Below are 22,510 nucleotides of genomic sequence, written 5' to 3' on the forward strand. Positions count from 1 at the left end.
CGATTATCCTTTATGTTGTATTGCAGTGGGTATGATTATGTCTCTTGTTCTTCAGAAGTGACCACGACAACAGGAAAACCAACTACAACCAGGTCCACTCCTGGCTCCACACCAGGTGAGTGATGGCTTCTTTCGATATACAATAGCAATACCAGTGACACGTGCTATCTTAATTTCACAACTTCCAGATAGTGGAAGTCCATTACGTCACACTAGTCAATATTTAGTCCCGAATTTCCAGAGTGAACTGGGTGATAACTGACACGTTCAGATGAAGCTCACAATTACAAATGCGCTATTGTGACAAGTTCTCCTGGAGGAGTATTTCCCATCGGAAGCATTAAATAATGAATGTTTAAAGAGTTTTAACTGCAAATTTGGATACTTGTTGTCAAATCTGTCTCCTTTAGTTGCTACTTATTCTCTCCCACTTTTTCATTACGATTTTCCACCCTATTACTAAACTGTAACATTTCCACTTAAAACTTCTCGCAGGCTGAACACTTTTGAATTTTATTGCAATCATTGCCAAATATTGTGAAAAGAATTTACCTTTGCTATGCTCTTGACATTATTACTGTTTTAGAATATTTTCATGAAATAATGCATTTGAAGCATTTACAAATGCTAACTTACTGCTGTCACATTTATGGTCCTCATTTTTGGTTAGTTCATGAGTGTCTAATATGTTGTCCTACATTTCTCCTTTTCTCTTACCAATTTCCTCAAGATTTGTGCCTTAATATCAGTAATGTATCCCAGTTGTAAAACTCTCAATCCTGTAGGATTTGGAATTGGAATTCGTTGATTTTGAATGTTATTTTCTTGTCAGCAGTGTCAACAACAACACAGGAAACAACTACCACACCTGTGACTGAGAAAACTACTACAGCAGGTAAGTGATGTCTCCTTTCAATATTCACCAGCAAGTCTGTTCACACTGGGATGCTTTTCTCATTTGCAAATTTCAAGAAATCAACGTCCATTCATTCAGTCTTGTACACGCTACCTTTTCGATGCAATTGGTTGAAAATTTACTAAATCTGAATCATCAGTTAGTTTTGTAACCGTCACTTTTGTAGCAAGATCAATGTGATAGTTTTATGGTCAAAATACATGAAAACTGTGGTGTTTATGTCATGGTGAAGTGGTTTTCATTACTTTTCTTGTTCCCCAGAAGGGGTCACTACAACAGTGAAACCAACAACAACTGGGTACACGACTGGTTCCACACCGAGTAAGTAAAGCCCCACTTTTGATGAGCATCAGCAAGAGCAGCAAACAAGTCCAACAAAAAGATAATGCTGGAAAAGTTCAGCAAGTCTGCCAACACCTGCTGCGTATTTACTGTACTTTATGGCTTTGTCTCAGATTTCCAAATCCACAGTATTTTGCTTTTACACTAGTGAAATAAGTGATCTTCTTTCAGCACACACTAGAATTTCATCACTGGTAGATACTGTGACCTTACTTTACAACGGGAAATGGATGAAATTTTTATTCCTTGAAAGAAGATCGCTCAGAGTCCGGGGCTGAGGGGAACTCATGTGTGCATGACTGTTCACACCAGTGCACTGTTCTCAAATTCGCCTTTTAGGCAATGTCAGTCCATTCAGTCATGTGGACCGTATGTGGGTGGAAGTGATTGAATATATGGAGACATCGGAATCCAGATGTACTATTTTACACATCATATTTACAGCAAAGCCAATAAAATAAATCGTACAATGGAACACGATTATCCTTTATGTTGTATTGCAGTGGGTATGATTATGTCTCTTGTTCTTCAGAAGTGACCACGACAACAGGAAAACCAACTACAACCAGGTCCACTCCTGGCTCCACACCAGGTGAGTGATGGCTTCTTTCGATATACAATAGCAATACCAGTGACACGTGCTATCTTAATTTCACAACTTCCAGATAGTGGAAGTCCATTACGTCACACTAGTCAATATTTAGTCCAGAATTTCCAGAGTGAACTGGGTAATAACTGACACGTTCAGATGAAGCTCACAGTTACAAATGCTCTATTGTGACAAGTTCTCCTGGAGGAGTATTTCCCATCGGAAGAATTAAATAATGAATGTTTAAAGAGTTTTAACTGCAAATTTGGACACTTGTTCTCAAATCTGTCTCCTTTAGTTGCTACTTATTCTCTCCCACTTTTTCATTACGATTTTCCACCCTGTTACTAAACTGTAACATTTCCACTTAAAACTTCTCGCAGGCTGAACACTTTTGAATTTTATTGCAATCATTGCCAAATATTGTGAAAGGAATTTACCTTTGCTATGCTCTTGACATTATTAATGTTTTAGAATATTTTCATGAAATAATGCATTTGAAGCATTACAAATGCTAACTTGCTGCTGTCACATTTATGGTCCCCATTTTTGGTTAGTTCATGAGTGTCTAATATGTTGTCCTACATTTCTCCTTTTCTCTCAGCAATTTCCTCAAGATTTGTGCCTTAATATCAGTAATGTATCCCAGTTGTAAAACTCTCAATCCTGTAGGATTTGGAATTGGAATTCGTTGATTTTGAATGTTATTTTCTTGTCAGCAGTGTCAACAACAACACAGGAAACAACTACCACACCTGTGACTGAGAAAACTACTACAGCAGGTAAGTGATGTCTCCTTTCAATATTCACCAGCAAGTCTGTTCACACTGGGATGCTTTTCTCATTTGCAAATTTCAAGAAATCAACGTCCATTCATTCAGTCTTGTACACGCTACCTTTTCGATGTAAATGGTTGAAAATTTACTAAATCTGAATCATCAGTTAGTTTTGTAACCGTCACTTTTGTAGCAAGATCAATGTGATAGTTTTATGGTCAAAATACATGAAAACTGTGGTGTTTATGTCATGGTGAAGTGGTTTTCATTACATTTCATCTGCCCCAGAAGGGTTCACTACAAACAGTGAAACCAACAACAACTGGCTACATGACTGGTTCCACACCGAGTAAGTAAAGCCCTCTTTTGATGAGCATCAGCAAGAGCAGCAAACAAGTGCAATAAAAAGAAAATGCTGGAAAAGTTCAGCAAGTCTGCCAACACCTGCTCAGTACTTCCTGTACTTTATGGCTTTGTCTCAGATTTCCAAATCCACAGTATTTTGCTTTTACACTAGTGAAATAAGTGATCTTCTTTCAGCACACACTAGAATTTCATCACTGGTAGATACTGTGACCTTACTTTACAACGGGAAATGGATGAAATTTTTATTCCTTGAAAGAAGATCGCTCAGAGTCCGGGGCTGAGGGGAACTCATGTGTGCATGACTGTTCACACCAGTGCGCTGTTCTCAAATTCGCCTTTTAGGCAATGTCAGTCCATTCAGTCATGTGGACCGTATGTGGGTGGAAGTGATTGAATATATGGAGACATCGGAATCCAGATGTACTATTTTACACATCATATTTACAGCAAAGCCAATAAAATAAATCCTACAGTGGAACACGATTAGCTTTTATGTTGTATTGCAGTGGGTATGATTATGTCTCTTGTTCTTCAGAAGTGACCACGACAACAGGAAAACCAACTACAACCAGGTCCACTCCTGGCTCCACACCAGGTGAGTGATGGCTTCTTTCGATATACAATAGCAATACCAGTGACACGTGCTATCTTAATTTCACAACTTCCAGATAGTGGAAGTCCATTACGTCACACTAGTCAATATTTAGTCCAGAATTTCCAGAGTGATCTGGGTAATAACTGACACGTTCAGATGAAGGTCACAATTACAAATGCTCTATTGTGACAAGTTCTCCTGGAGGAGTTTTTCCCATCAGAATAATTAAATAATGAATATTTAAAGAGTTTTAACTGCAAATTTGGACACTTGTTGTCAAATCTGTCTCCTTTAGTTGCTACTTATTCTCTCCCACTTTTTCATTACGATTTTCCACCCTGTTACTAAACTGTAACATTTCCACTTTAAACTTCTCGCAGGCTGAACACTTTTGAATTTTATTGCAATCATTGCCAAATATTGTGAAAGGAATTTACCTTTGCTATGCTCTTGACATTATTAATGTTTTAGAATATGATCATGAAATAATGCATTTGAAGCACTTGGAAATGCTAACTTGCTGCTGTCACATTTATGGTCCCCATTTTTGGTTAGTTCATGAGTGTCTAATATGTTGTCCTACATTTCTCCTTTTCTCTTACCAATTTCCTCAAGATTTGTGCCTTAATATCAGTAATGTATCCCAGTTGTAAAACTCTCAATCCTGTAGGATTTGGAATTGGAATTCGTTGATTTTGAATGTTATTTTCTTGTCAGCAGTGTCAACAACAACACAGGAAACAACTACCACACCTGTGACTGAGAAAACTACTACAGCAGGTAAGTGATGTCTCCTTTCAATATTCACCAGCAAGTCTGTTCACACTGGGATGCTTTTCTCATTTGCAAATTTCAAGAAATCAACGTCCATTCATTCAGTCTTGTACATGCTACCTTTTCGATGTAAATGGTTGAAAATTTACTAAATCTGAATCATCAGTTATTTTTGTAACCGTCACTTTTGTAGCAAGATCAATGTGATAGTTTTATGGTCAAACTACATGAAAACTGTGGTGTTTATGTCATGGTGAAGTGGTTTTCATTACTTTTCTTGTTCCCCAGAAGGGGTCACTACAACAGTGAAACCAACAACAACTGGGTACACGACTGGTTCCACACCGGGTAAGTAAAGCCCCTCTTTTGATGAGCATCAGCAAGAGCAGCAAACAAGTGCAATAAAAAGAAAATGCTGGAAAAGTTCAGCAAGTCTGCCAACACCTGCTCAGTACTTCCTGTACTTTATGGCTTTGTCTCAGATTTCCAAATCCACAGTATTTTGTTTTTACACTCGTGAAATAAGTGATCTTCTTTCAGCACACACTAGAATTTCATCACTGGTAGATACTGTGACCTTACTTTACAACGGGAAATGGATGAAATTTTTATTCCTTGAAAGAAGATCGCTCAGAGTCCGGGGCTGAGGGGAACTCATGTGTGCATGACTGTTCACACCAGTGCGCTGTTCTCAAATTCGCCTTTTAGGCAATGTCAGTCCATTCAGTCATGTGGACCGTATGTGGGTGGAAGTGATTGAATATATGGAGACATCGGAATCCAGATGTACTATTTTACTCATCATATTTACAGCAAGGCCAATAAAATAAATCATACAATGGAACACGATTATCCTTTATGTTGTATTGCAGTGGGTATGATTATGTCTCTTGTTCTTCAGAAGTGACCACGACAACAGGAAAACCAACTACAACCAGTTCCACTCCTGGCTCCACACCAGGTGAGTGATGGCTTCTTTCGATATACAATAGCAATACCAGTGACACGTGCTATCTTAATTTCACAACTTCCAGATAGTGGAAGTCCATTACGTCACACTAGTCAATATTTAGTCCAGAATTTCCAGAGTGATCTGGGTAATAACTGACACGTTCAGATGAAGGTCACAATTACAAATGCTCTATTGTGACAAGTTCTCCTGGAGGAGTTTTTCCCATCAGAATGATTAAATAATGAATGTTTAAAGAGTTTTAACTGCAAATTTGGACACTTGTTCTCAAATCTGTCTCCTTTAGTTGCTACTTATTCTCTCCCACTTTTTCATTACGATTTTCCACCCTGTTACTAAACTGTAACATTTCCACTTAAAACTTCTCGCAGGCTGAACACTTTTGAATTTTATTGCAATCATTGCCAAATATTGTGAAAAGAATTTACCTTTGCTATGCTCTTGACATTATTAATGTTTTAGAATATTTTCATGAAATAATGCATTTGAAGCATTTACAAATGCTAACTTGCTGCTGTCACATTTATGGTCCCCATTTTTGGTTAGTTCATGAGTGTCTAATATGTTATCCTACATTTCGGCTTTTCTCTCAGCAATTTCCTCAAGATTTGTGCCTTAATATCAGTAATGCATCCCAGTTGTAAAACTCTCAATCCTGTAGGATTTGGAATTGGAATTCGTTGATTTTGAATGTTATTTTCTTGTCAGCAGGGTCAACAACAACACAGGAAACAACTACCACACCTGTGACTGAGAAAACTACTACAGCAGGTAAGTGATGTCTCCTTTCAATATTCACCAGCAAGTCTGTTCACACTGGGATGCTTTTCTCATTTGCAAATTTCAAGAAATCAACGTCCATTCATTCAGTCTTGTACACGCTACCTTTTCGATGTAATTGGTTGAAAATTTACTAAATCTGAATCATCAGTTAGTTTTGTAACCGTCACTTTTGTAGCAAGATCAATGTGATAGTTTTATGGTCAAACTACATCAAAACTGTGGTGTTTATGTCATGGTGAAGTGGTTTTCATTACATTTCATCTGCCCCAGATGGGTTCACTACAACAGTGAAACCAACAACAACTGGCTACATGACTGGTTCCACACCGAGTAAGTAAAGCCCCTCTTTTGATGAGCATCAGCAAGAGCAGCAAACAAGTACAATAAAAAGATAATGCTGGAAAAGTTCAGCAAGTCTGCCAACACCTGCTCAGTATTTCCTGTACTTTATGGCTTTGTCTCAGATTTCCAAAACCACAGTATTTTCTTTTTACACTTGTGAAATATGTGATCTTCTTCCAGCACACACTAGAATTTCATCACTGGTAGATACTGTGAACTTACTTTACAACGGGAAACGGATGAAATTTTTATTCCTTGAAAGAAGATCGCTCAGAGTCCGGGGCTGAGGGGAACTCACGTGTGCATGACTGTTCACACCAGTGCACTGTTCTCAAATTCGCCTTTTAGGCAATGTCAGTCCATTCAGTCATGTGGACCGTATGTGGGTAGAAGTGATTGAATATATGGAGACATCGGAATCCAGATGTACTATTTTACACATCATATTTACAGCAAAGCCAATAAAATAAATCGTACAATTGAACACGATTATCCTTTATGTTGTATTGCAGTGGGTATGATTATGTCTCTTGTTCTTCAGAAGTGACCACGACAACAGGAAAACCAACTACAACCAGGTCCACTCCTGGCTCCACACCAGGTGAGTGATGGCTTCTTTCGATATACAATAGCAATACCAGTGACACGTGCTATCTTAATTTCACAACTTCCAGATAGTGGAAGTCCATTACGTCACACTAGTCAATATTTAGTCCAGAATTTCCAGAGTGAACTGGGTGATAACTGACACGTTCAGATGAAGCTCACAATTACAAATGCGCTATTGTGACAAGTTCTCCTGGAGGAGTATTTCCCATCGGAAGCATTAAATAATGAATGTTTAAAGAGTTTTAACTGCAAATTTGGACACTTGTTGTCAAATCTGTCTCCTTTAGTTGCTACTTATTCTCTCCCACTTTTTCATTACGATTTTCCACCCTGTTACTAAACTGTAACATTTCCACTTAAAACTTCTCGCAGGCTGAACACTTTTGAATTTTATTGCAATCATTGCCAAATATTGTGAAAAGAATTTACCTTTGCTATGCTCTTGACATTATTAATGTTTTAGAATATTTTCATGAAATAATGCATTTGAAGCATTACAAATGCTAACTTGCTGCTGTCACATTTATGGTCCCCATTTTTGGTTAGTTCATGAGTGTCTAATATGTTGTCCTACATTTCTCCTTTTCTCTTACCAATTTCCTCAAGATTTGTGCCTTAATATCAGTAATGTATCCCAGTTGTAAAACTCTCAATCCTGTAGGATTTGGAATTGGAATTCGTTGATTTTGAATGTTATTTTCTTGTCAGCAGTGTCAACAACAACACAGGAAACAACTACCACACCTGTGACTGAGAAAACTACTACAGCAGGTAAGTGATGTCTCCTTTCAATATTCACCAGCAAGTCTGTTCACACTGGGATGCTTTTCTCATTTGCAAATTTCAAGAAATCAACGTCCATTCATTCAGTCTTGTACACGCTACCTTTTCGATGTAAATGGTTGAAAATTTACTAAATCTGAATCATCAGTTAGTTTTGTAACCATCACATTTGTAGCAAGATCAATGTGATAGTTTTATGGTCAAACTACTTGAATACTGTGGTGTTTATGTCATGGTGAAGTGGTTTTCATTACTTTTCTTGTTCCCCAGAAGGGTTCACTACAACAGTGAAACCAACAACAACTGGCTACATGACTGGTTCCACACCGAGTAAGTAAAGCTCCTCTTTTGATGAGCATCAGCAAGAGCAGCAAACAAGTGCAATAAAAAGATAATGCTGGAAAAGTTCAGCAAGTCTGCCAACACCTGCTGCGTATTTACTGTACTTTATGGCTTTGTCTCAGATTTCCAAATCCACAGTATTTTGCTTTTACACTCGTGAAATAAGTGATCTTCTTTCAGCACACACTAGAATTTCATCACTGGTAGATACTGTGACCTTACTTTACAACGGGAAATGGATGAAATTTTTATTCCTTGAAAGAAGATCGCTCAGAGTCCGGGGCTGAGGGGAACTCTTGTGTGCATGACTGTTCACACCATTGCGCTGTTCTCAAATTCGCCTTTTAGGCAATGTCAGTCCATTCAGTCATGTGGACCGTATGTGGGTGGAAGTGATTGAATATATGGAGACATCGGAATCCAGATGTACTATTTTACACATCATATTTACAGCAAAGCCAATAAAATAAATCGTACAATGGAACACGATTATCCTTTATGTTGTATTGCAGTGGGTATGATTATGTCTCTTGTTCTTCAGAAGTGACCACGACAACAGGAAAACCAACTACAACCAGGTCCACTCCTGGCTCCACACCAGGTGAGTGATGGCTTCTTTCGATATACAATAGCAATACCAGTGACACGTGCTATCTTAATTTCACAACTTCCAGATAGTGGAAGTCCATTACGTCACACTAGTCAATATTTAGTCCAGAATTTCCAGAGTGAACTGGGTGATAACTGACACGTTCAGATGAAGCTCACAATTACAAATGCTCTATTGTGACAAGTTCTCCTGGAGGAGTTTTTCCCATCGGAAGCATTAAATAATGAATGTTTAAAGAGTTTTAACTGCAAATTTGGACACTTGTTGTCAAATCTGTCTCCTTTAGTTGCTACTTATTCTCTCCCACTTTTTCATTACGATTTTCCACCCTGTTACTAAACTGTAACATTTCCACTTTAAACTTCTCGCAGGCTGAACACTTTTGAATTTTATTGCAATCATTGCCAAATATTGTGAAAAGAATTTACCTTTGCTATGCTCTTGACATTATTAATGTTTTAGAATATTTTCATGAAATAATGCATTTGAAGCATTTACAAATGCTAACTTGCTGCTGTCACATTTATGGTCCCCATTTTTGGTTAGTTCATGAGTGTCTAATATGTTGTCCTACATTTCTCCTTTTCTCTTACCAATTTCCTCAAGATTTGTGCCTTAATATCAGTAATGTATCCCAGTTGTAAAACTCTCAATCCTGTAGGATTTGGAATTGGAATTCGTTGATTTTGAATGTTATTTTCTTGTCAGCAGTGTCAACAACAACACAGGAAACAACTACCACACCTGTGACTGAGAAAACTACTACAGCAGGTAAGTGATGTCTCCTTTCAATATTCACCAGCAAGTCTGTTCACACTGGGATGCTTTTCTCATTTGCAAATTTCAAGAAATCAACGTCCATTCATTCAGTCTTGTACATGCTACCTTTTCGACGTAATTGGTTGAAAATTTACTAAATCTGAATCATCAGTTATTTTTGTAACCATCACTTTTGTAGCAAGATCAATGTGATAGTTTTATGGTCAAACTACATGAAAACTGTGGTGTTTATGTCCTGGTGAAGTGGTTTTCATTACTTTTCTTGTTCCCCAGAAGGGGTCACTACAACAGTGAAACCAACAACAACTGGGTACACGACTGGTTCCACACCGGGTAAGTAAAGCCCCTCTTTTGATGAGCATCAGCAAGAGCAGCAAACAAGTGCAATAAAAAGATAATGCTGGAAAAGTTCAGCAAGTCTGCCAACACCTGCTCAGTATTTCCTGTACTTTATGGCTTTGTCTCAGATTTCCAAAACCACAGTATTTTGCTTTTTACACTAGTGAAATAAGTGATCTTCTTTCAGCACACACTAGAATTTCATCACTGGTAGATACTGTGAACTTACTTTACAACGGGAAACGGATGAAATTTTTATTCCTTGAAAGAAGATCGCTCAGAGTCCGGGGCTGAGGGGAACTCTTGTGTGCATGACTGTTCACACCAGTGCGCTGTTCTCAAATTCGCCTTTTAGGCAATGTCAGTCCATTCAGTCATGTGGACCGTATGTGGGTGGAAGTGATTGAATATATGGAGACATCGGAATCCAGATGTACTATTTTACACATCATATTTACAGCAAAGCCAATAAAATAAATCGTACAATGGAACACGATTATCCTTTATGTTGTATTGCAGTGGGTATGATTATGTCTCTTGTTCTTCAGAAGTGACCACGACAACAGGAAAACCAACTACAACCAGTTCCACTCCTGGCTCCACACCAGGTGAGTGATGGCTTCTTTCGATATACAATAGCAATACCAGTGGCACCTGCTATCTTAATTTCACAACTTGCAGATAGTGGAAGTCCATTACGTCACACTAGTCAATATTTAGTCCAGAATTTCCAGAGTGATCTGGGTAATAACTGACACGTTCAGATGAAGGTCACAGTTACAAATGCTCTATTGTGACAAGTTCTCCTGGAGGAGTTTTTCCCATCAGAATAATTAAATAATGAATGTTTAAAGAGTTTTAACTGCAAATTTGGACACTTGTTGTCAAATCTGTCTCCTTTAGTTGCTACTTATTCTCTCCCACTTTTTCATTACGATTTTCCACCCTGTTACTAAACTGTAACATTTCCACTTAAAACTTCTCGCAGGCTGAACACTTTTGAATTTTATTGCAATCATTGCCAAATATTGTGAAAAGAATTTAGCTTTTGCTATGCTCTTGACATTATTAATGTTTTAGAATATGATCATGAAATAATGCATTTGAAGCATTTACAAATGCTAACTTGCTGCTGTCACATTTATGGTCCCCATTTTTGGTTAGTTCATGAGTGTCTAATATGTTGTCCTACATTTCTCCTTTTCTCTTACCAATTTCCTCAAGATTTGTGCCTTAATATCAGTAATGTATCCCAGTTGTAAAACTCTCAATCCTGTAGGATTTGGAATTGGAATTCGTTGATTTTGAATGTTATTTTCTTGTCAGCAGTGTCAACAACAACACAGGAAACAAATACCACACCTGTGACTGAGAAAACTACTACAGCAGGTAAGTGATGTCTCCTTTCAATATTCACCAGCAAGTCTGTTCACACTGGGATGCTTTTCTCATTTGCAAATTTCAAGAAATCAACGTCCATTCATTCAGTCTTGTACACGCTGCCTTTTTGACGTAAATGGTTGAAAATTTACTAAATCTGAATCATCAGTTATTTTTGTAACCATCACTTTTGTAGCAAGATCAATGTGATAGTTTTATGGTCAAACTACATGAAAACTGTGGTGTTTATGTCATGGTGAAGTGGTTTTCATTACTTTTCTTGTTCCCCAGAAGGGGTCACTACAACAGTGAAACCAACAACAACTGGGTACACGACTGGTTCCACACCGGGTAAGTAAAGCCCCTCTTTTGATGAGCATCAGCAAGAGCAGCAAACAAGTGCAATAAAAAGAAAATGCTGGAAAAGTTCAGCAAGTCTGCCAACACCTGCTCAGTACTTCCTGTACTTTATGGCTTTGTCTCAGATTTCCAAATCCACAGTATTTTGTTTTTACACTCGTGAAATAAGTAATCTTCTTTCAGCACACACTAGAATTTCATCACTGGTAGATACTGTGACCTTACTTTACAACGGGAAATGGATGAAATTTTTATTCCTTGAAAGAAGATCGCTCAGAGTCCGGGGCTGAGGGGAACTCTTGTGTGCATGACTGTTCACACCAGTGCGCTGTTCTCAAATTCGCCTTTTAGGCAATGTCAGTCCATTCAGTCATGTGGACCTTATGTGGGTGGAAGTGATTGAATATATGGAGACATCGGAATCCAGATGTACTATTTTACACATCATATTTACAGCAAAGCCAATAAAATAAATCTAACAATGGAACACGATTAGCCTTTATGTTGTATTGCAGTGGGTATGATTATGTCTCTTGTTCTTCAGAAGTGACCACGACAACTGGAAAACCAACTACAACCAGTTCCACTCCTGGCTCCACACCAGGTGAGTGATGGCTTCTTTCGATATACAATAGCAATACCAGTGACACGTGCTATCTTAATTTCACAACTTCCAGATAGTGGAAGTCCATTACGTCACACTAGTCAATATTTAGTCCAGAATTTCCAGAGTGATCTGGGTAATAACTGACACGTTCAGATGAAGGTCACAATTACAAATGCTCTATTGTGACAAGTTCTCCTGGAGGAGTTTTTCCCATCAGAGTGATTAAATAATGAATGTTTAAAGAGTTTTAACTGCAAATTTGGACACTTGTTCTCAAATCTGTCTCCTTTAGTTGCTACTTATTCTCACCCACGTTTTCATTACGATTTTCCACCTTGTTACTAAAGTGTAACATTTCCACTTAAAACTTCTCGCAGGCTGAACACTTTTGAATTTTATTGCAATCATTGCCAAATATTGTGAAAAGAATTTACCTTTGCTATGCTCTTGACATTATTAATGTTTTAGAATATGATCATGAAATAATGCATTTGAAGCATTTACAAATGCTAACTTGCTGCTGTCACATTTATGGTCCCCATTTTTGGTTAGTTCATGAGTGTCTAATATGTTGTCCTACATTTCTCCTTTTCTCTCAGCAATTTCCTCAAGATTTGTGCCTTAATATCAGTAATGTATCCCAGTTGTAAAACTCTCAATCCTGTAGGATTTGGAATTGGAATTCGTTGATTTTGAATGTTATTTTCTTGTCAGCAGTGTCAACAACAACACAGGAAACAACTACCACACCTGTGACTGAGAAAACTACTACAGCAGGTAAGTGATGTCTCCTTTCAATATTCACCAGCAAGTCTGTTCACACTGGGATGCTTTTCTCATTTGCAAATTTCAAGAAATCAACGTCCATTCATTCAGTCTTGTACACGCTGCCTTTTTGACGTAAATGGTTGAAAATTTACTAAATCTGAATCATCAGTTATTTTTGTAACCATCACTTTTGTAGCAAGATCAATGTGATAGTTTTATGGTCAAACTACATGAAAACTGTGGTGTTTATGTCATGGTGAAGTGGTTTTCATTACATTTCATCTGCCCCAGATGGGTTCACTACAACAGTGAAACCAACAACAACTGGCTACATGACTGGTTCCACACCGAGTAAGTAAAGCCCCTCTTTTGATGAGCATCAGCAAGAGCAGCAAACAAGTACAATAAAAAGATAATGCTGGAAAAGTTCAGCAAGTCTGCCAACACCTGCTCAGTATTTCCTGTACTTTATGGCTTTGTCTCAGATTTCCAAAACCACAGTATTTTCTTTTTACACTCGTGAAATATGTGATCTTCTTCCAGCACACACTAGAATTTCATCACTGGTAGATACTGTGAACTTACTTTACAACGGGAAACGGATGAAATTTTTATTCCTTGAAAGAAGATCGCTCAGAGTCCGGGGCTGAGGGGAACTCATGTGTGCATGACTGTTCACACCAGTGCACTGTTCTCAAATTCGCCTTTTAGGCAATGTCAGTCCATTCAGTCATGTGGACCGTATGTGGGTGGAAGTGATTGAATATATGGAGACATCGGAATCCAGATGTACTATTTTACACATCATATTTACAGCAAAGCCAATAAAATAAATCGTACAATGGAACACGATTATCCTTTATGTTGTATTGCAGTGGGTATGATTATGTCTCTTGTTCTTCAGAAGTGACCACGACAACAGGAAAACCAACTACAACCAGGTCCACTCCTGGCTCCACACCAGGTGAGTGATGGCTTCTTTCGATATACAATAGCAATACCAGTGACACGTGCTATCTTAATTTCACAACTTCCAGATAGTGGAAGTCCATTACGTCACACTAGTCAATATTTAGTCCAGAATTTCCAGAGTGAACTGGATGATAACTGACACGTTCAGATGAAGCTCACAATTACAAATGCGCTATTGTGACAAGTTCTCCTGGAGGAGTATTTCCCATCGGAAGCATTAAATAATGAATGTTTAAAGAGTTTTAACTGCAAATTTGGACACTTGTTGTCAAATCTGTCTCCTTTAGTTGCTACTTATTCTCTCCCACTTTTTCATTACGATTTTCCACCCTGTTACTAAACTGTAACATTTCCACTTAAAACTTCTCGCAGGCTGAACACTTTTGAATTTTATTGCAATCATTGCCAAATATTGTGAAAAGAATTTACCTTTGCTATGCTCTTGACATTATTAATGTTTTAGAATATTTTCATGAAATAATGCATTTGAAGCATTTACAAATGCTAACTTGCTGCTGTCACATTTATGGTCCCCATTTTTGGTTAGTTCATGAGTGTCTAATATGTTGTCCTACATTTCTCCTTTTCTCTCAGCAATTTCCTCAAGATTTGTGCCTTAATATCAGTAATGTATCCCAGTTGTAAAACTCTCAATCCTGTAGGATTTGGAATTGGAATTCGTTGATTTTGAATGTTATTTTCTTGTCAGCAGTGTCAACAACAACACAGGAAACAACTACCACACCTGTGACTGAGAAAACTACTACAGCAGGTAAGTGATGTCTCCTTTCAATATTCACCAGCAAGTCTGTTCACACTGGGATGCTTTTCTCATTTGCAAATTTCAAGAAATCAACGTCCATTCATTCAGTCTTGTACACGCTGCCTTTTTGACGTAAATGGTTGAAAATTTACTAAATCTGAATCATCAGTTATTTTTGTAACCATCACTTTTGTAGCAAGATCAATGTGATAGTTTTATGGTCAAACTACATGAAAACTGTGGTGTTTATGTCATGGTGAAGTGGTTTTCATTACTTTTCTTGTTCCCCAGAAGGGGTCACTACAACAGTGAAACCAACAACAACTGGTACACGACTGGTTCCACACCGGGTAAGTAAAGCCCCTCTCTTGATGAGCATCAGCAAGAGCAGCAAACAAGTGCAATAAAAAGATAATGCTGGAAAAGTTCAGCAAGTCTGCCAACACCTGCTGCAGTATTTCCTGTACTTTATGGCTTTGTCTCAGATTTCCAAATCCACAGTATTTTGCTTTTTACACTCGTGAAATAAGTGATCTTCTTTCAGCACACACTAGAATTTCATCACTGGTAGATACTGTGACCTTACTTTACAACGGGAAATGGATGAAATTTTTATTCCTTGAAAGAAGATCGCTCAGAGTCCGGGGCTGAGGGGAACTCTTGTGTGCATGACTGTTCACACCAGTGCGCTGTTCTCAAATTCGCCTTTTAGGCAATGTCAGTCCATGCAGTCATGTGGACCGTATGTGGGTGGACGTGATTGAATATATGGAGACATCGGAATCCAGATGTACTATTTTACTCATCATATTTACAGCAAGGCCAATAAAATAAATCATACAATGGAACACGATTATCCTTTATGTTGTATTGCAGTGGGTATGATTATGTCTCTTGTTCTTCAGAAGTGACCACGACAACAGGAAAACCAACTACAACCAGGTCCACTCCTGGCTCCACACCAGGTGAGTGATGGCTTCTTTCGATATACAATAGCAATACCAGTGACACGTGCTATCTTAATTTCACAACTTCCAGATAGTGGAAGTCCATTACGTCACACTAGTCAATATTTAGTCCAGAATTTCCAGAGTGATCTGGCTAATAACTGACACGTTCAGATGAAGGTCACAGTTACAAATGCTCTATTGTGACAAGTTCTCCTGGAGGAGTTTTTCCCATCAGGAAGCATTAAATAATGAATGTTTAAAGAGTTTTAACTGCAAATTTGGACACTTGTTGTCAAATCTGTCTCCTTTAGTTGCTACTTATTCTCTCCCACTTTTTCATTACGATTTTCCACCCTGTTACTAAACTGTAACATTTCCACTTAAAACTTCTCGCAGGCTGAACACTTTTGAATTTTATGGCAATCATTGCCAAATATTGTGAAAAGAATTTAGCTTTGCTATGCTCTTGACATTATTTATGTTTTAGAATATTTTCATGAAATAATGCATTTGAAGCATTTACAAATGCTAACTTGCTGCTGTCACATTTATGGTCCCCATTTTTGGTTAGTTCATGAGTGTCTAATATGTTGTCCTACATTTCTCCTTTTCTCTCAGCAATTTCCTCAAGATTTGTGCCTTAATATCAGTAATGTATCCCAGTTGTAAAACTCTCAATCCTGTAGGATTTGGAATTGGATTCGTTGATTTTGAATGTTATTTTCTTGTCAGCAGTGTCAACAACAACACAGGAAACAACTACCACACCTGTGACTGAGAAAACTACTACAGCAGGTAAGTGATGTCTCCTTTCAATATTCACCAGCAAGTCTGTTCACACTGGGATGCTTTTCTCATTTGCAAATTTCAAGAAATCAACGTCCATTCATTCAGTCTTGTACACGCTGCCTTTTTGACGTAAATGGTTGAAAATTTACTAAATCTGAATCATCAGTTATTTTTGTAACCATCACTTTTGTAGCAAGATCAATGTGATAGTTTTATGGTCAAACTACATGAAAACTGTGGTGTTTATGTCATGGTGAAGTGGTTTTCATTACTTTTCTTGTTCCCCAGAAGGGGTCACTACAACAGTGAAACCAACAACAACTGGGTACACGACTGGTTCCACACCGGGTAAGTAAAGCCCCTCTTTTGATGAGCATCAGCAAGAGCAGCAAACAAGTGCAATAAAAAGATAATGCTGGAAAAGTTCAGCAAGTCTGCCAACACCTGCTCAGTATTTCCTGTACTTTATGGCTTTGTCTCAGATTTCCAAATCCACAGTATTTTGTTTTTACACTCGTGAAATAAGTGATCTTCTTCCAGCACACACTAGAATTTCATCACTGGTAGATACTGTGACCTTACTTTACAACGGGAAATGGATGAAATTTTTATTCCTTGAAAGAAGATCGCTCAGAGTCCGGGGCTGAGGGGAACTCTTGTGTGCATGACTGTTCACACCAGTGCGCTGTTCTCAAATTCGCCTTTTAGGCAATGTCAGTCCATTCAGTCATGTGGACCGTATGTGGGTGGAAGTGATTGAATATATGGAGACATCGGAATCCAGATGTACTATTTTACACATCATATTTACAGCAAAGCCAATAAAATAAATCGTACAGTGGAACACGATTAGCTTTTATGTTGTATTGCAGTGGGTATGATTATGTCTCTTGTTCTTCAGAAGTGACCACGACAACAGGAAAACCAACTACAACCAGTTCCACTCCTGGCTCCACACCAGGTGAGTGATGGCTTCTTTCGATATACAATAGCAATACCAGTGACACGTGCTATCTTAATTTCACAACTTCCAGATAGTGGAAGTCCATTACGTCACACTAGTCAATATTTAGTCCAGAATTTCCAGAGTGAACTGGGTGATAACTGACACGTTCAGATGAAGCTCACAATTACAAATGCTCTATTGTGACAAGTTCTCCTGGAGGAGTTTTTCCCATCGGAAGAATTAAATAATGAATGTTTAAAGAGTTTTAACTGCAAATTTGGACACTTGTTGTCAAATCTGTCTCCTTTAGTTGCTACTTATTCTCTCCCACTTTTTCATTACGTTTTTCCACCCTGTTACTAAACTGTAACATTTCCACTTAAAACTTCTCGCAGGCTGAACACTTTTGAATTTTATTGCAATCATTGCCAAATATTGTGAAAAGAACTTACCTTTGCTATGCTCTTGACATTATTAATGTTTTAGAATATTTTCATGAAATAATGCATTTGGAGCATTTACAAATGCTAACTTGCTGCTGTCACATTTATGGTCCCCATTTTTGGTTAGTTCATGAGTGTCTAATATGTTGTCCTACATTTCTCCTTTTCTCTTACCAATTTCCTCAAGATTTGTGCCTTAATATCAGTAATGTATCCCAGTTGTAAAACTCTCAATCCTGTAGGATTTGGAATTGGAATTCGTTGATTTTGAATGTTATTTTCTTGTCAGCAGTGTCAACAACAACACAGGAAACAACTACCACACCTGTGACTGAGAAAACTACTACAGCAGGTAAGTGATGTCTCCTTTCAATATTCACCAGCAAGTCTGTTCACACTGGGATGCTTTTCTCATTTGCAAATTTCAAGAAATCAACGTCCATTCATTCAGTCTTGTACACGCTGCCTTTTTGACGTAAATGGTTGAAAATTTACTAAATCTGAATCATCAGTTATTTTTGTAACCATCACTTTTGTAGCAAGATCAATGTGATAGTTTTATGGTCAAACTACATGAAAACTGTGGTGTTTATGTCATGGTGAAGTGGTTTTCATTACTTTTCTTGTTCCCCAGAAGGGGTCACTACAACAGTGAAACCAACAACAACTGGGTACACGACTGGTTCCACACCGGGTAAGTAAAGCCTCTCTTTTGATGAGCATCAGCAAGAGCAGCAAACAAGTGCAATAAAAAGAAAATGCTGGAAAAGGTCAGCAAGTCTGCCAACACCTGCGCAGTGCTTCCTGTACTTTATGGCTTTGTCTCAGATTTCCAAATCCACAGTATTTTGTTTTTACACTCGTGAAATAAGTAATCTTCTTTCAGCACCACTAGAATTTCATCACTGGTAGATACTGTGACCTTACTTTACAACGGGAAATGGATGGAATTTTTATTCCTTGAAAGAAGATCACTCAGAGTCCGGGGCTGAGGGGAACTCTTGTGTGCATGACTGTTCACACCAGTGCGCTGTTCTCAAATTCGCCTTTTAGGCAATGTCAGTCCATTCAGTCATATGGACCTTATGTGGGTGGAAGTGATTGAATATATGGAGACATCGGAATCCAGATGTACTATTTTACACATCATATTTACAGCAAAGCCAATAAAATAAATCTTACAATGGAACACGATTAGCCTTTATGTTGTATTGCAGTGGGTATGATTATGTCTCTTGTTCTTCAGAAGTGACCACGACAACTGGAAAACCAACTACAACCAGTTCCACTCCTGGCTCCACACCAGGTGAGTGATGGCTTCTTTCAATATACAATAGCAATACCAGTGACACGTGCTATCTTAATTTCACAACTTCCAGATAGTGGAAGTCCATTACGTCACACTAGTCAATATTTAGTCCAGAATTTACAGAGTGATCTGGGTAATAACTGACACGTTCAGATGATGGTCACAATTACAAATTCTCTATTGTGACAAGTTCTCCTGGAGGAGTTTTTCCCATCAGAATGAATAAATAATGAATGTTTAAAGAGTTTTAACTGCAAATTTGGACACTTGTTCTCAAATCTGTCTCCTTTAGTTGCTACTTATTCTCACCCACGTTTTCATTACGATTTTCCACCTTGTTACTAAAGTGTAACATTTCCACTTAAAACTTCTCGCAGGCTGAACACTTTTGAATTTTATTGCAATCATTGCCAAATATTGTGAAAAGAATTTACCTTTGCTATGCTCTTGACATTATTAATGTTTTAGAATATGATCATGAAATAATGCATTTGAAGCATTTACAAATGCTAACTTGTTGCTGTCACATTTATGGTCCCCATTTTTGGTTAGTTCATGAGTGTCTAATATGTTGTCCTACATTTCTCCTTTTCTCTCAGCAATTTCCTCAAGATTTGTGCCTTAATATCAGTAATGTATCCCAGTTGTAAAACTCTCAATCCTGTAGGATTTGGAATTGGATTCGTTGATTTTGAATGTTATTTTCTTGTCAGCAGTGTCAACAACAACACAGGAAACAACTACCACACCTGTGACTGAGAAAACTACTACAGCAGGTAAGTGATGTCTCCTTTCAATATTCACCAGCAAGTCTGTTCACACTGGGATGCTTTTCTCATTTGCAAATTTCAAGAAATCAACGTCCATTCATTCAGTCTTGTACACGCTGCCTTTTTGACGTAAATGGTTGAAAATTTACTAAATCTGAATCATCAGTTATTTTTGTAACCATCACTTTTGTAGCAAGATCAATGTGATAGTTTTATGGTCAAACTACATGAAAACTGTGGTGTTTATGTGAAAGTGATTTTCATTACTTTTCTTGTTCCCCAGAAGGGGTCACTACAACAGTGAAACCAACAACAACTGTGTACACGACTGGTTCCACACCGGGTAAGTAAAGCCCCTCTTTTGATGAGCATCAGCAAGAGCAGCAAACAAGTGCAATAAAAAGATAATGCTGGAAAAGTTCAGCAAGTCTGCCAACACCTGCTCAGTATTTCCTGTACTTTATGGCTTTGTCTCAGATTTCCAAAACCACAGTATTTTCTTTTTACTCTCGTGAAATATGTGATCTTCTTCCAGCACACACTAGAATTTCATCACTGGTAGATACTGTGAACTTACTTTACAACGGGAAACGGATGAAATTTTTATTCCTTGAAAGAAGATCGCTCAGAGTCCGGGGCTGAGGGGAACTCTTGTGTGCATGACTGTTCACACCAGTGCGCTGTTCTCAAATTCGCCTTTTAGGCAATGTCAGTCCATTCAGTCATATGGACCGTATGTGGGTGGAAGTGATTGAATATATGGAGACATCGGAATCCTGATGTACTATTTTACACATCATATTTACAGCAAAGCCAATAAAATAAATCGTACAATGGAACACGATTATCCTTTATGTTGTATTGCAGTGGGTATGATTATGTCTCTTGTTCTTCAGAAGTGACCACGACAACAGGAAAACCAACTACAACCAGTTCCACTCCTGGCTCCACACCAGGTGAGTGATGGCTTCTTTCGATATACAATAGCAATACCAGTGACACGTGCTATCTTAATTTCACAACTTCCAGATAGTGGAAGTCCATTACGTCACACTAGTCAATATTTAGTCCAGAATTTCCAGAGTGATCTGGCTAATAACTGACACGTTCAGATGAAGGTCACAGTTACAAATGCTCTATTGTGACAAGTTCTCCTGGAGGAGTTTTTCCCATCAGAATAATTAAATAATGAATGTTTAAAGAGTTTTAACTGCAAATTTGGACACTTGTTGTCAAATCTGTCTCCTTTAGTTGCTACTTATTCTCTCCCACTTTTTCATTACGATTTTCCACCCTGTTACTAAACTGTAACATTTCCACTTAAAACTTCTCGCAGGCTGAACACTTTTGAATTTTATGGCAATCATTGCCAAATATTGTGAAAAGAATTTAGCTTTGCTATGCTCTTGACATTATTTATGTTTTAGAATATTTTCATGAAATAATGCATTTGAAGCATTTACAAATGCTAACTTGCTGCTGTCACATTTATGGTCCCCATTTTTGGTTAGTTCATGAGTGTCTAATATGTTGTCCTACATTACTCCTTTTCTCTTACCAATTTCCTCAAGATTTGTGCCTTAATATCAGTAATGTATCCCAGTTGTAAAACTCTCAATCCTGTAGGATTTGGAATTGGAATTCGTTGATTTTGAATGTTATTTTCTTGTCAGCAGTGTCAACAACAACACAGGAAACAACTACCACACCTGTGACTGAGAAAACTACTACAGCAGGTAAGTGATGTCTCCTTTCAATATTCACCAGCAAGTCTGTTCACACTGGGATGCTTTTCTCATTTGCAAATTTCAAGAAATCAACGTCCATTCATTCAGTCTTGTACACGCTGCCTTTTTGACGTAAATGGTTGAAAATTTACTAAATCTGAATCATCAGTTATTTTTGTAACCATCACTTTTGTAGCAAGATCAATGTGATAGTTTTATGGTCAAACTACATGAAAACTGTGGTGTTTATGTCATGGTGAAGTGGTTTTCATTACTTTTCTTGTTCCCCAGAAGGGGTCACTACAACAGTGAAACCAACAACAACGGGGTACACGACTGGTTCCACACCGGGTAAGTAAAGCCCCTCTTTTGATGAGCATCAGCAAGAGCAGCAAACAAGTGCAATAAAAAGAAAATGCTGGAAAAGGTCAGCAAGTCTGCCAACACCTGCGCAGTGCTTCCTGTACTTTATGGCTTTGTCTCAGATTTCCAAATCCACAGTATTTTGTTTTTACACTCGTGAAGTAAGTAATCTTCTTTCAGCACCACTAGAATTTCATCACTGGTAGATACTGTGACCTTACTTTACAACGGGAAATGGATGGAATTTTTATTCCTTGAAAGAAAATCACTCAGAGTCCGGGGCTGAGGGGAACTCTTGTGTGCATGACTGTTCACACCAGTGCGCTGTTCTCAAATTCGCCTTTTAGGCAATGTCAGTCCATTCAGTCATGTGGACCTTATGTGGGTGGAAGTGATTGAATATATGGAGACTTCGGAATCCAGATGTACTATTTTACACATCATATT

At 38.0% G+C, this 22,510-nt stretch overlaps 1 protein-coding gene across 1 annotated transcript in view; it reads left to right on the top strand.

Moving 5' to 3' along the window:
- LOC121286122 (mucin-2-like) overlaps positions 1-22,510 on the top strand; it is a 113,941-nt gene that overhangs the window by 36,814 nt on the left and 54,617 nt on the right. Inside the window, exons 42-75 of the mRNA XM_041203110.1 lie at positions 56-115; positions 833-895; positions 1,791-1,850; positions 2,570-2,629; positions 3,525-3,584; positions 4,302-4,364; positions 4,647-4,706; positions 5,260-5,319; positions 6,040-6,099; positions 6,995-7,054; positions 7,771-7,833; positions 8,116-8,175; positions 8,729-8,788; positions 9,506-9,568; positions 9,851-9,910; positions 10,465-10,524; positions 11,246-11,305; positions 11,588-11,647; positions 12,201-12,260; positions 12,978-13,040; positions 13,936-13,995; positions 14,713-14,775; positions 15,672-15,731; positions 16,452-16,511; positions 16,794-16,853; positions 17,407-17,466; positions 18,187-18,246; positions 18,529-18,588; positions 19,141-19,200; positions 19,917-19,979; positions 20,257-20,316; positions 20,870-20,929; positions 21,647-21,709; positions 21,992-22,051. Coding sequence (XP_041059044.1) covers positions 56-115; positions 833-895; positions 1,791-1,850; positions 2,570-2,629; positions 3,525-3,584; positions 4,302-4,364; positions 4,647-4,706; positions 5,260-5,319; positions 6,040-6,099; positions 6,995-7,054; positions 7,771-7,833; positions 8,116-8,175; positions 8,729-8,788; positions 9,506-9,568; positions 9,851-9,910; positions 10,465-10,524; positions 11,246-11,305; positions 11,588-11,647; positions 12,201-12,260; positions 12,978-13,040; positions 13,936-13,995; positions 14,713-14,775; positions 15,672-15,731; positions 16,452-16,511; positions 16,794-16,853; positions 17,407-17,466; positions 18,187-18,246; positions 18,529-18,588; positions 19,141-19,200; positions 19,917-19,979; positions 20,257-20,316; positions 20,870-20,929; positions 21,647-21,709; positions 21,992-22,051 — 2,064 coding nt within the window. The remainder of the gene's footprint in view (positions 1-55; positions 116-832; positions 896-1,790; positions 1,851-2,569; positions 2,630-3,524; positions 3,585-4,301; positions 4,365-4,646; positions 4,707-5,259; positions 5,320-6,039; positions 6,100-6,994; positions 7,055-7,770; positions 7,834-8,115; positions 8,176-8,728; positions 8,789-9,505; positions 9,569-9,850; positions 9,911-10,464; positions 10,525-11,245; positions 11,306-11,587; positions 11,648-12,200; positions 12,261-12,977; positions 13,041-13,935; positions 13,996-14,712; positions 14,776-15,671; positions 15,732-16,451; positions 16,512-16,793; positions 16,854-17,406; positions 17,467-18,186; positions 18,247-18,528; positions 18,589-19,140; positions 19,201-19,916; positions 19,980-20,256; positions 20,317-20,869; positions 20,930-21,646; positions 21,710-21,991; positions 22,052-22,510) is intronic.

Source organism: Carcharodon carcharias, chromosome 13 (assembly GCF_017639515.1).
Source record: "Carcharodon carcharias isolate sCarCar2 chromosome 13, sCarCar2.pri, whole genome shotgun sequence".
NCBI lineage: Eukaryota > Metazoa > Chordata > Chondrichthyes > Lamniformes > Lamnidae > Carcharodon > Carcharodon carcharias.